Below are 13,321 nucleotides of genomic sequence, written 5' to 3'. Positions count from 1 at the left end.
ATGGACTATTAATGCACAATCTTGTGAGGGTCTCCTGCTAGTGAAGAGGGGACAGCGTTCCACAGCAACTATTAATAAACATAACAACAGGGAACTCTGAGTGAAAAAGCTAATCCCAAAGACTATAAGATCAATTTATAATAAATACTCTCCTAATAATAAAATTTTAGAAATGGAGACCAGACGAGTAGTTTAGGAATTAGAGAGAGGGGTGCGAGGTAAGTGGTGTGGCCATGAAAATTTAGCAGGAGGCATAGATTGGGGCAGTGGAACTGTTTCGTGTCTTACTGTAGTCATGGCCACTGTGCACAGGTAAAACAACTGTGCTGTTTTTCATTATCTAAGGGAGGCTGGTTCCAGGACACCTCTACATCCCTGCTAGTTTCCTCCAAATATCAAAATCCACAGATGATCAAGTCTTTTGTATGAAGTTTATAAACTATGCATACCATCCAGTATCTTTTATATCATCTTTAATACCTAATACTTCACAAATGTTGTGTAGGTGGTTGTTACACTGTGTTACTCAGGGAATAACAAAGGGAGACTTGTCAATATATGTTCTTTAAGATATGATCATTGCATTAGTCAGGGATTTCTAGAGGAACAGAACCAATAGAACTGATGTATATGATAGAAAGAGATTTATTAGGTTGGTTTACATGGTAGAGACTAGGTAGCCTAAGAATGGTCATTTGCATGATGGATAGGATTAGAACCCGATAGCCCTTCAGTCCATGAAGGTGTCTCAGAAATCTCAGCTGAAGGTTTTGAGGATTCCTGGAGAACTGCTGGTCTTTCAATCACACTGGAGGACTGGACCTGGGTTCTGATATCTGCAAAAGATGGCAGCAGCAGTGGCAGCAAAAACAAGAAAGATGCACTCACTAGCAAGAACAGAAGGAGGCCAGGCAAAGTAGCATTGCTTTTTCCTTGGAGTTCTTTAAATCTGGATGGCTGCTGGAAGGTGTCATACACTATGGGGGAGGGTCTCCTCTCTTCATCTAACCCTTCCCGGAAATACTCCCATATACCAGCCTAGAAGAAAGTCTTAGATGGATTCCAGATCCAATCAAGGTGACAATTAAGATTAGCCATCACAGGACTGCCTCAACAGATAGGGCATTTGCTGCCAAGCCTGATAACTTGAGTTCAGTCCCTGGGATTCACATGGTAGAGCAAAAGAACTGACTCCTAAAGTATGTCCTCTGACCTCCACAAGAGCTCCATGCATCCATAGCACTCCCACTCCCTATAAAAATAAAAATATGTAAGCAGATGCAGAGATTCACAGCGAAGCACTGGGCAGAGCTCCCAAAGTCCAGTCGAATAGAGGGAGGAGGGAGTACACGACCAAAGGGGTCAAGATCTTGATGAAGAAACCCAGAGACAGCCGACCTGAGCTAGGGGAGCTCACGGATTCTGGACTGATAGCTGGGGAACCTGCATAGGACCAAACTAGGATCTCTGAGTGTGAGTGACACTTCTGTGGCTTGTGCAGTCTGTGGGGCCACTGGCAGTGTGACCAAGATTTATCCCTAGTGCATGAACTGGCTTTTTGGAGCTCATTCCCTACAGAGGGATACCTTGCTCAGCCCTGATACAGGGGTGAGGGGTTTGTTTGGTCCTGCCTCAATTTGATATGCCAGACTTTGTTGACTCCCCATGGGAGGCCTTACACTTTCTGAGGAGTGGATGGGGGATGGGCAAGGGAGAAGATGTGGGGAGGAGTAAGAGGAGGGGAAGGAGGGGGAACTGGGATAAATAAAAAATTAAAAATAAGATTGACCATCCCACTGTAGTCTTAACTTCTTGGTACATAACACAAATTTGGTTGAGTAGATGGATGCAGAATAAATGGATACAGGGGATGAGCTGTGTTGATACTTTGGGTCAGCTGGGCTGTACTTTGTAGGATGTTCAGCGACAGAGTTATTCTTTAATCACCAAATACCAATAGTGCAGTTCCGTTTGTTACAGTAAAAAAGGTCTTCAGGCACTGTCAAATGTCCTCTGGGTTACAAAAATCTCACATGGTTGAGAATTACTGTGCTAGACTAACACAGTTCCCCTCTGGCTAATGTAGTCTCATGTTGTCAGACCCTGTGCTGACTGTGCACATCCCCCGATGACCACTGGGAAAATTACAACAGTGACGCTACTGTGAGTTGTCTTCCATACTTCCAAACCAACAAGAAAAATCTCTTTTTTCCCCTCTGTTGTGAGATGTATCGTGTCTGTTCCTCTATCAGTTTATATGCTGAAGTATTAGACTTCATTGCCTCAAAATTGAGTCTTTACAAAAGACAGCTGGTGGCTAGTTCAGCTGGTAGAGTATTTGCCTTGTGTACACAATATTCTGGGTTTGATCCCCAGGACCACATAAACAGGCTGTAGTGGTCCTAACCTGAGCACTCGGGAGGTAGAGGCAGGGCCATAGAAACTCAAAGTCATTCTCAGCTATGTAATGCCTTGTAGGCCAGCCCTGGGCTACAGGAGACTCTGTCTCAAAATAAAAACAATCAAAACCAAGGAATAATCCCAAAGCCACAAAACAAAACAAAAAACTTAAAAAAAACACATAAAATGAAAAAGTTATTGTAAAGAGGATACTTTTTATTTTGTGATCATTTCACTTGTTATTATTAGCTTTTAAAAGTGTGACCCCATGTTGGGGTCAGAGGACAGCTTGCAGGATTGGCTCTTTTCTCCCACTGTGTGCGTCTGGATGATTGATTCAGGAAGCAGACTTGGGGGCCAGTGCCTTTACCTACCAAGCCAGGTTGCTGGCTGGGAAACAGGCTCTTTAGTAAGATAATTAAGGTAAAGTGAAGTCATTAGGGTAGTCCATACACCATATGTAGTCCCATAACCAATGTCCTTACAACATGAAGTGGAAACACAAGCACACATAGAGGAAGAATGTCACGAGAAGATGCAAGGTAACATTTACAAGCAAAGGAGACAGGCCTCAGAAGAAATCAACCCTTGATCTTGAGTTTTCAGATTCTAGAATAGTAATAAAGTTTGCTTGTGTAAGTGACACAGTTTGTTTTCCATCTCAGGTAGTTTGCAAATATTTTCTTTACTATTTTCTACACTTCCAGGCCCTAAACATACCGGTTTTATTTATTTGCTTTGTAGAGTTGGAGATCAGACCCAGAGGCTCACCCATTAGACAAGTGATCTACCACTAAGACACATCCCAGCACATCCAATACATATTTGATTTCTATGATTTTTTTTCTATTGATACATTCCTTACTGGACAGTGATCATTGGTATGACATGAGGTGTCAGAGCTACAGGACACATCGGGCAGATTTCCCCTAAGTATCAGTTTTTGTCTGCAAGTTTTAAAGTGTTGAATTATTTATCCTTGCATTACAACATATTTACATAAAAATTCAATCTTTAAAGATCATCTAGACTTCAGATACTTCTTGCTTCAATGAATATGTTTCTCCAACTTCTGGGTCTCGTTTTCCATAGAGAATGCACCAGAGAAAAGTCAAAATCATTAAACCAGACAAGCCTATGTACAAAGTGTGGAAAGTTTCTGAGGAGTCTGGGCACCTGGTCTTGGGACTCCAGATTTGCACCATATTCTTCACACCTTTCACGTTCTATTGGGCACTGTCCCAGTAGATCTATTTGCACCTGGAAAGACGATCTGAGGCTATTTATCGGAGAAACAAACAGGGCAGTGCGGGCCACAGTGTTTCTTTCCCTTACTCTTCCATATCTGAGTCCTTTGCCAGACCCCTTTTCTCGGTCAATGTGACATTTATCAAACGGAAGCAAATTTAGCAGACACAGTAGGCACCCCACCTCTTCAAATTGGTCACGTACAGGTTTACTGACCTGTGCATTTTTTGTTGACTGTTTCCTTATGCAGGAAGTCGGGTGGGGCCAGAAACTTGACTTCTGAGAACTGCCAGCCCTCAAAGTAAATATTGTTCCTTGAATGGTGTTACTGGGAACCTCCAAACTAGTTCTAAACTTTAGAAAAGTACCAGAAGACTCAGATAGTCAGGTTGAGGTTAAGGTTAGTCATCCCCCGCATCTGTAAGCCCACTTAGAAGCCTTGAAAAGCTAGTGCCCTCAAGTAATGTAAAACTGACTTCTCACAAAGACACAGCAGCAGGGGTTCAGAAATTATTTAATAAAGTCAGTGACCCCAGGCTTGTGATGCCTGGATTTGGAATTCAGAGTTTTTTTTCCTACCGAAAATGTCAGCTCGTCATTCCTCCCGGAATCATCGGGCGATATCGGGATTCCTGGAGACCAAGGCCCAGGCAGACAGCACCCTCTACCCGGTCGCAGTCCGGCATCCTTCCTCTTTCAGGAGCCCGGCGTCCTCAGGCCCCGCCTCCCAGGGAGGCGTGGCTCAGCGTGGAGACCCCGGTGGGGGCGGAGCCGTAGGGGGCGCCGCTGACGCGTCGCTGCTAGGACGAGTGACGCGGCGCCAGCCAGGCCTAAGCCCGGCTCCCGCCGCCCGCCCCGGCTGGGCCGGCCCGCCCCTCGCTCCACGCCCGGCCTCCCGCGCGCCCTGTCAGACTGTGGCGGCCGCTGCTGCTCGGTGAGGCGACTGGCGCGCTCACTCACGTCTCTGCCGGCCCGCCGCCTGTCCCACTCCGCCTTCCTCTCGGCTGCACGCTCACCCGCCCGCGGCGACATGGCTCACGCGCCCGCTAGCTGCCCGAGCTCCCAGGTCTCTGGGGACAGCGAGATGGGCAAGCCCAGGAAGGTGGCGCTTATCACGGGCATCACTGGCCAGGTGAGTGCGGGGCGGGGACGAGCGGCCTGTGGCCTCGGGGCACGTGGGCCGCGTCCCAGCGCAGGGCCGCCGAGGCGCGGGGAACTGCTCTCGGCGCGTCCCGGAAGGTGTGTGCGGCCGCGGGGGTGAGCCGGCTTCAGCCCGGGCAGCGTGGCTTTCTGCTCGCTCTGGTTGTGAGCTCTTGTTGCGCACAGGACCGCTCTGTCTCACCTGTCCTCTGGGTGACTGTGGCGTTTCTTCCACGGAGCCCAAGAGAGGGCTTGGAAGAAATATCGTACTTTGCAGAGCCTGGTGCCGGGAAGGAAAAGGGCCAGTGATCTGTCAATAGTGTGTGGTGTCACTTCGCTCAACCTCGCTCACCTGCTCATCTGCCCTGTTTGGGACACCAGCGGCTGCCAGGGTTTGGTTACCCCTTACCAGAGTTCCGGGTGGAGAAGAGATAACAGGAGTTACAGATCGCTTTTCCTCTTCATGTTTGCACACTTTGCTCTCCTCCATACAAACTTGGGAGAGTCATGTTTTCACACATTTTGGGGGCGTATCTTGACAGACTGGTCCAAAAGTTTCTAATTCTAGAGACTAGCGTTTCTAATTCCAAAGACATGAACTCCTTGGGTGAGGTAATTAGGCTGTGCTGCCTCGATTGTTGGGAGCCATGTGGAATGCTGACCATGGCTAATTTATGGTAGTCGTCTCCTAGAGGTGTTGCCACAGGTAGGACCAACCATTGCCTTATCTAAGGGCGCAGTGTGAGATTCAGCGGTGTTGAAGTAATGTCTTCTGATGGCGGTCAAAGTAATACTAAAACCAAGATGATAATAACAGCTAATAGGCCCTCCATCTACATACGTATTATATCGTACTCACTTGGTTAACCCTCAGTATTAGTTTCCACAACAAAGTCCTTATTTCCATTTTTAGATGTACTATTTGAGGCCAGGTAAGAAGTGTCTTGTTGGGACTGCACCTGGTCTCAAAGGTCTCTAGTATTACAAGGGAGCAGACACACAGTCCCCTAACATCAGACTGTTTCAATCCTGGATACTGATTATTTTTTCAGTTCTTATTTTGACCCTTTTAAAGTACTTACAATGAGTAAATGTTTAGTATGATAGAAGGGTGGGAAAGGATCAAAGGTTAAGAAGAAAATCAAGTCTGGGACCCCCCATCCCCCCGCCCCCAAGAGATGCTCTGCTCCTGAACTGTCCCCAGAGATGCCCTCTCTCTTTTTTAATGCTAGAGAACTCTTGCAGATGACTCTCTTTCCCCAAAGTTCTCAGATTGATGCTTAAGCATGGATGTTTAAGCTCATATGTTTATTACATTCAGTAGTCTTTTTTTAAAAAGCATTGTTAATATGCCATGTGCCATATTAGTATAGCTTATATCGATTAAAGTGGCCAGCATTTTGAATCAGTGCAGCTTAGAAGTAGAATCCTATTAAGTAGTTGAAAACTGTTGTTTGGTAGATTCTTCACGGAGAGGAAGGCTTGGCAGTCGTGTTCTGTGTCCTCCCCCTCACCCCCCGGCCAAGCAAGAGTTCTCCCAAAGTACTATGTTCAATATATCCAATATATCACTTCCTGACCAGAAGTTTTTGGTTTTTCACTTCATTTCAAACTCCAAACTCCTGCTTTGCTCTCAGTTTTGACAATCAGATTCTTCTGAGTTCTACTCTACTGCCCATCACTCCCCTGCCACGTATCTCTGCCTTTTTTTTTTTCCTTGCTGGTATTCCCTTGGTGTCCTGGCATACCTGCAGCACTATACTGAATTCCATAGCTGCCACAACTCTTTGCTGATGAATTGAATTGCTCTTCTGTTCCTTTGGCATATTTTCTAGGAGAGTAACTCTCAACCTTGAGGTCCAAGGATCCTCGAAGGACTGCGACATTAATCCAAGGATCCATGCCTTATTGTACATCATCTTAATAGTATTGGCTGGGAACTTACTGAGCTACCCACTCTTGTAGGCATTCTATATCTCCTCATCCAAGAGACAGGAGTGCTTGTATTTGACTGGTTTGCTGGTACTGAGTGTCCAGGAAGACTTGGAAGTAGTGTCTTTATGCTCCCGCCTCTGTAGTTTCTCCTGGGGGTTTATACCTAATCAAGTGAGATTGTGTCCTTTTGGTCATATACCTAATGAACACGAGAGCTGAACTCTTCAAGAGACACTCCATTGCTCTAAGCCACCTTGTTATATTATCTTTAGTAGGTCACATATATTTGCCCTTTGTGGGGTTGTGTGTGGTAGTTAAGTCAAGTGACCCTGCCCTGGCACTTAGGGCTTCATGTGAAGGTCTTAAATGGGTCCCAGATTCCTACTTGAGAGTAATGCGGGCAGGCAAGGTGTCTTGTTGGCTCTTTATTTGTAGTCTTACTCTCCAGCTTCTTATGCTAGCTCTCCCCTACTGTCTTTTCATGACTCAGTAATAGCTATGTCTCCTTTTCCAAAGTGTGTACCTTATTGTATTGCCTTCAAAGAAAGCCACACTCTGGCTTTGCATTGCTGTTCAGGCTCCCTGCCAGCCATTTCCAAAGCTTGCCACCATTGTCTAGCGATGTTTGCTGTCCTTGATTGTGCTCAAGGAAAGGATCTTGCTGTTCTTTGAGTATCATTGCCTTCTACCTCATTGGAGCCATTATGTGAAGGTGAATGGGTAAGTCCTACTCTTTTTATCTTAATTCGATGCTTCAGTGTTCTCACATTAATCCTGCCAACTAGAGCCACACAAGGAACTTTCTTAGTACATACTTATTCCTGTTGGTTCTGTAGATAATTTACATATTTTGCTTGTAAACAGCTTTAAGGCAGAAATCTCATTTCCACACTGTTACCGCCTACATGGCTTTTAGTGGGCCTTGAAAAATTGTTGACTTTCCCTATTAACAGAACACATCTTCAATGTGTGTCTGCACTATGCAGGTTTGTTTTGAGGCCACTGGTGGTACAAAGGTCTGTAAGTTATATTCTGTACCTACAAAGGTTTTTGAGGGGCAGAATACAATGCACATGAGAAGACAGCACCCATAAAACCCAAGATTGTAAGGGAATTTACAGTATGAGTGAGTACTCCCTTGTGATGCAAGCTAGAGTTGTCTGGGAAGAGGAACCTCAACGAGAAAATGCCTCCATCAGATTGCTTACAGTATGTCTATAAGGGGTTTTCTTGATTGATGATTGGTGTGGGCAGGCCGTAGGCACAGTGGGAGTGGTGCTACCCGTGGGTCAGGTGGTCCTGAGTTGTATAAGAAGGCAGGCTAAGCAAGAAAGCAGATTAAGTATTCCCCCATGGCTTCTGCTTCAGTTTCTGCCGCTAGGTTCCTGCCTGACTCCCCTCAGTGATGGCGTATGGCCTGAATATTGTAAGATGAAATAAATCCTCTCCTCAAGTTGCGTTTGGTCCTGGTGTTAATCACAGCAGTATAATCCCTAACTAAGGCATCCTTCCAGTCGTTCAGGAGAAGGTATTGAATACTAGAGGCAGAGGAGACTAGTGTAGGCAGTAGATGCAGATGTGTGGAAAGGGGAGTTGGGGACAGTTGGTATGTTTTGAAAAAATTGCATCACTTATAAAATTACACAATTTCTAAAAAAGATTTATTTTTCTTTTCTTTTTTAGTTTTTGGTATAGTGGGTACAAGCCAAGGCCTTATGCAGTAGCACAGACTTTATTACTATATTGCTCCGCCCTGTCACTTTCAAAAAGTATTTTGAGGTGATTTCAATAAAATCTACATCATTGGACCCATCAGGCAAAAGGATGAACTGAGGTTGCAGGTTGCAACTGAGGTTGCAGTACATTAGTACCATTGTACTAATGGTACGTGGTTAGTAGGCATGAAGCCCTGGCTTTAATCCTGTCCATTGAAAATAAACAAACAAGCACCTTCAAAATCAAATAAAAAGACTAGGAACTTTCAGGAGGATGATGGAAATAATATGCCTAATCCAGGCTTGAGGACAGTTGTAAAATTTATCTTTGAGCTTTTTGAAAGTTACTTCAGAACTGATAGGCAAATGATCTGATGATATCATATTCTTAGTTTGTTTCCTCTTCAAAGTCTGTTGCTCCCAGGCTGACCCCAAACTCTTATGTCGTCCTGCTGCAGCCCCACTGACAGTGTGGTGACTACAGGTATGTGCTACTATGTCTGGCATGGTAGACAATCTTTTATTTATTTAATTAAAATTATTATTTTATGTTACTGTGTGATTTTCATGCATACTACATATGTTCAGGAGCTACAGAGGCCAGAGAAGGTGTTAGATACCCTGGAACCTAGAGTTGCAAGTCCGCATGTGGGTATTAGAACTGCAGGAGCAGTAACACGGAGTCACCTCTTCTTAACTGGTAGTAGCTTTTAGAAGAAGGTAGAAATGCCTTCTGACAAGACTCTTTATAACTCTCGAAGGGACAGTAAAAGCACTTTTTGCTTGAGACTTAGAGGACTGAGTGGCTCAGATATATGTGGATTATCCCCTTTCAAATGTCTGTTGTCTTAAGCAGTTCCCTGCCAGAGAGCAGCAAGTAGAACATTACTATGTTGTTCTTGGGTAGAGAGAGCCTTATCCTATGAATAGCAGCGTGATTAATAGTAATTCTATTATTAGTGTTTAAATATAAAAGCATTGACATGCTGAGATTCCTTACACATAGTAGCAAGCCTCTGAGAGTTTAAGGAGGTGGTTGAGGTCTGGCTAAGCCTTGAGAGGAATACTAATTCAAGGTTCCAGGAATCCATATTGTGAAGCACTGAAGACAGAACATGTGTCTCAGTTACTTTTCTATTGTGATAAAACACTATAACCAAAGCATCTTAAGAAAGCATTTAATCTGGGGCTTATAGGGTCAGAGGGTCAGAGTCCATGGTGGCAGAGTAAAGACATGGTGGCAGGAACAGTTAGGAGCTCACATTTGCTCAGTTAAGTTGGAAGTTGGTGGGGGGGGGGCAGGCTGGGAAGAGGAAGGGAGAAAGAGAGAGAGAGAAAAGAAGAGAATTTTGAAGCCTCAAAGCCTGTCCCCAGAGATATATCTCCTCCACCAATGAAGTCACACCTTCTAATCCTAACTAGTTCTACCAATTGTGGACCAAGGATTAAAACATGTATGCCTATGTGGGCCATTCTTACTCACTGTTTTTAAACAGTAGACTACCTAGTCAAGGTCAAGAGCTGGAAACCTGTCTGTACAATGATGGCAGGAAATATAGATGAGTGTTGCACTGATAGAGTATGCTGCTTGACATAAAGTTAGGTTATTCAAGCCATATAACTTTGTTTCAAAATGTATTGGATGGCCTTGATTTCTATTTTCAGTAATTTCCTAATTTCCTGTGGGTAGTTGGTTGAGTATAAGCAAGAAATTGTTAGGGTACAGAGGAGAATTGGATAGCACACACCTGATGAACAGATTCACATTTAGGGAAAAATGACTTATAACTTAATGAACTTACACACATTTAAGGGCAAAATAACATGTCGGTTTTTATTTGTATGTTAACTTCAGAATTAGTCCCCGCTTCCCCAGGGCTGAGAATGTAACTCATTTGGAAGAGTATTTTCTTAGCATGCTAGGATTTCTAGGTTTAATTTCTAGATGGCTCGTGTCTGTAATCCTTTCACTTGAGAGATGGAGGAAGGAAGATCATAAGATCAAGGTCATTCTTGCCTACATAGTGAGTTCAAGGCTGGTTTGAGTCACACGAGAGTCTACACATAATACAAACTTCCCTTGGTTTGGTTTACATACTGGGACTGTAGATCTAAAGTTAAATTATTACAGTCACAGAATAGGGAAGGAGACAGAGATGTGACATTCATAGACCTCCTACAAGTTGTGCTAGCACTGGGATTTGAATCTCAGACTCCTGCATGCTAGGTTGTTGGTTTTTGCTCTCTTAAGCCTCTAACGAACATTGTTCCCCATTAATACCAAGAAAGAAATACTGTTATGAGCCAAAGAAATCAGAGTGAAGAGTTGTATTAGTAAAATGTATATTACAACATTTTACAAATTTGTATAATAAATGAAGATTTGAATAAGTAGTGGAGTCTATTTCCGTATTCAAGGAGAAAACTACATAGCATTTAAAATCTTATTTTAACAAAATATTTGCAGTTTTAAAAGATTGAAGAATGTAGAGTATTTAGAAATCTTTAGGATTTGAACTATATAAATTCTAAGTTAAGATATGGGGACCAAAGAAAGGGGTCTTACTGAGACTATACTTGTGAGAGAGCCCGCTTGTTTGATGCTGGCTGCTCATCCTCAAAATAATCACACAGAAACCATATTATTTGTAGTACTGTTTGGCCAATAGCTTAAGCGTATTTCTTGCTAACTCATATCTTAAATTAACCCATCTCCATTAGTCTGTGTTTTGCCTCAAGGCTGAGGCTTACTGGGTAAAGTTCCAGTGTCTGTCTCCAGTGGGGCTACATGGCTTCTGCTTTACTCTGCTTTCTTTTTTCTAGCATTCAATTTAGTTTTCTCTGCCTAGCTCAGTTCTGCCCTGCTATAGGCTCAAAACAGTTTCTTTATTAACCAATGGTATTTACAGCATACAGAGGGGAATCCCACATTTTTGTAACACTCAGATATTTATTGCTTATGCATGACCTTGTTTGATGGTTTATGGCCAATGCCTCAGAACTTTTTTGACTAGACCCTCTTTGGCATAACTTCCTGTATATTTGATTTCATAATCCCACAGTTGAAAATAAGGTCAATTTTTATTAGTTAATAGGTTTTATTAGTTTCTGACTTGATTTCACAGATTATCAAAAAACACTATCTTAGTTACTGTTCTTTTGCTTTGAAGAGAAACCATGACCAAGGAAACTCTATAAAGGAAAACATTTAATTGGGGTCTTGCTAACAGTTACAATCATGGCAGGGAGCATGACAGCGGTAATCATGGCAGTAGGCAGGTGTGATGCTGCAGAAGTAGCTAAGAAGCTAAGATCCACATCCTGATCTATAGGAAGACAGGGAGAGAGGGAGGGAGGGAGGGAAGGAGGGAGGGAGGGAGGGAGAGAGAGAGAGAGAGAGAGAGAGAGAGAGAGAGAGAGAGAGAGAGAGAGATCCTGATGCCTGATGCCTGATGTCAACTTTTAAAACCTCAAAGCCCATCCCCAGTAACATACTTCCTCCAGTAAGGCCACACCTACTTCAACAAGGCTATACTTCCTAATCCTTTTCAAATAATGCCACTCCCTCATAACTAAGCATTCAAATATAGTCAGACCACAACCGTCACTATCTTACCTGTCCTTATTATCCTGGTGACTTTCTTTCTGTTATAAAGTCTACAATATACCTATGTAATGTGCTCCTATAGTTGTGTGTACTGGGTGTCCTGGTGGCTTTCTTTCTGTTATAAAGTCTACAATATACCTATGTAATGTGCTCCTATATTTGTGAGTACTGGGTATCCTGGTGGCTTTCTTTCTGTTATAAAGTCTACAATATACCTATATAATGTGCTCCTATAGTTGTATGTACTGGGGAAGGTGTGCTGGGAATAGAGCATTCTCATTAAGCTATGGTTTTGGCTCTTGCCTATCCTTTGAAACAGGTTCTAAATCTCTTTATTAGACAAAAACCATCACTAGATGTGTAGGAAAACCAGAATTATTTGGCTTTGTTTCCTTGGCAGAAATCTTATATGAGAAGTGAGTCATGCAGTTTGTCTGTCAGTATTATGGATGCTTGGTAAGTTATTTAGACAAGGGTTCAGGAGAATAGTTATACACATTAGTAGAGTGATTATTGAGGACTAACACTGTATAGATTGTCTTACATGACCACAGATGGTACCTAGTTTTAGAAACTAGGTTTGCTGGTCTAAAGAAATTTTTTTAAAAGGCAGAGTTCCACTCTACAGTACAGGCAATCCTATAATTTATTGTGTAGCCTAGACTAGCCTTAAGTTCATAGCAATCTTCCTGTTTCAACTTCCTAGTGTTGTGATTACATGTGTTTGCCTAGTAGTTTGTCTTTTAAAATGTCTGCAAATGTGGAAGTGCTTTGTATGCTCATTGGGTGATGGATCAGTTAGTACAGAAAACTGCAGTAAAGGTAGACCAGGGAAGTGGAATGCTGTGACTTCTGAAAGGCATGCTGAAGCGCTGCCATTTTTCTTGGTTTCCATTTAAGGGCTCTAAAGATAAAGAGATCAAAATGGTATCTTAGTTAGGGTTTCCGTTGCTGTGAAGAGAGACCATTACTATGGCAACTCTTATAAAGGAAAACATTTAATTGGAGTGGCTTACATTTTCAGAGATTTAGTCTATTATCACCATTGTGTGACATGGTGGTATGCAGGCAAACTTGGTACTGGAGAAGGAGCTGTAAATCCTTCACTTTCAGGCAATAGGATGTGATCTGAGACAAAGCTCACGCCCACAGTGGCACACTTCCTTCAACAAGACTACACCTACTCCAATAAAGTCTTAGCTCCTAATGAGCTTATGGAAGCCAATTACATACTAACTACCATAAATGGTACTAGTGAGGAGCCTTTTATCACCTA

The 13,321-nt window shown here is 43.2% G+C and overlaps 2 protein-coding genes across 5 annotated transcripts in view; one reads left to right on the top strand and one right to left on the bottom strand.

Annotated features, from left to right (window-relative positions):
* LOC125396218 (uncharacterized) overlaps positions 1 to 4,680 on the bottom strand; it is a 157,275-nt gene extending 152,595 nt beyond the window's left edge. For 3 of the 4 annotated variants that reach the window (XM_085699337.2, XM_087896492.1, XM_087896491.1), the window contains exon 1: positions 4,228 to 4,680. In XM_085699337.2, coding sequence (XP_085555463.1) covers positions 4,345 to 4,680 — 336 coding nt within the window. In that variant the 3' untranslated portion in view covers positions 4,228 to 4,344. Of the gene's footprint in view, positions 1 to 627; positions 837 to 4,227 lie in introns of those variants that run through there. The other variant, XM_085699336.1, reaches the window with a different exon arrangement.
* Positions 4,648 to 13,321, top strand: part of Gmds (GDP-mannose 4,6-dehydratase) — a 528,555-nt gene continuing 519,881 nt past the window's right edge. The window contains exon 1 of the mRNA XM_085699335.2: positions 4,648 to 4,780. Coding sequence (XP_085555461.1) covers positions 4,679 to 4,780 — 102 coding nt within the window. The 5' untranslated portion in view covers positions 4,648 to 4,678. The remainder of the gene's footprint in view (positions 4,781 to 13,321) is intronic.

This window comes from Myodes glareolus, chromosome 14, assembly GCF_982192425.1.
Source record: "Myodes glareolus chromosome 14, mMyoGla1.1, whole genome shotgun sequence".
Taxonomy (NCBI): domain Eukaryota; kingdom Metazoa; phylum Chordata; class Mammalia; order Rodentia; family Cricetidae; genus Myodes; species Myodes glareolus.
This window is presented reverse-complemented; position numbering and strand designations above follow the sequence as displayed.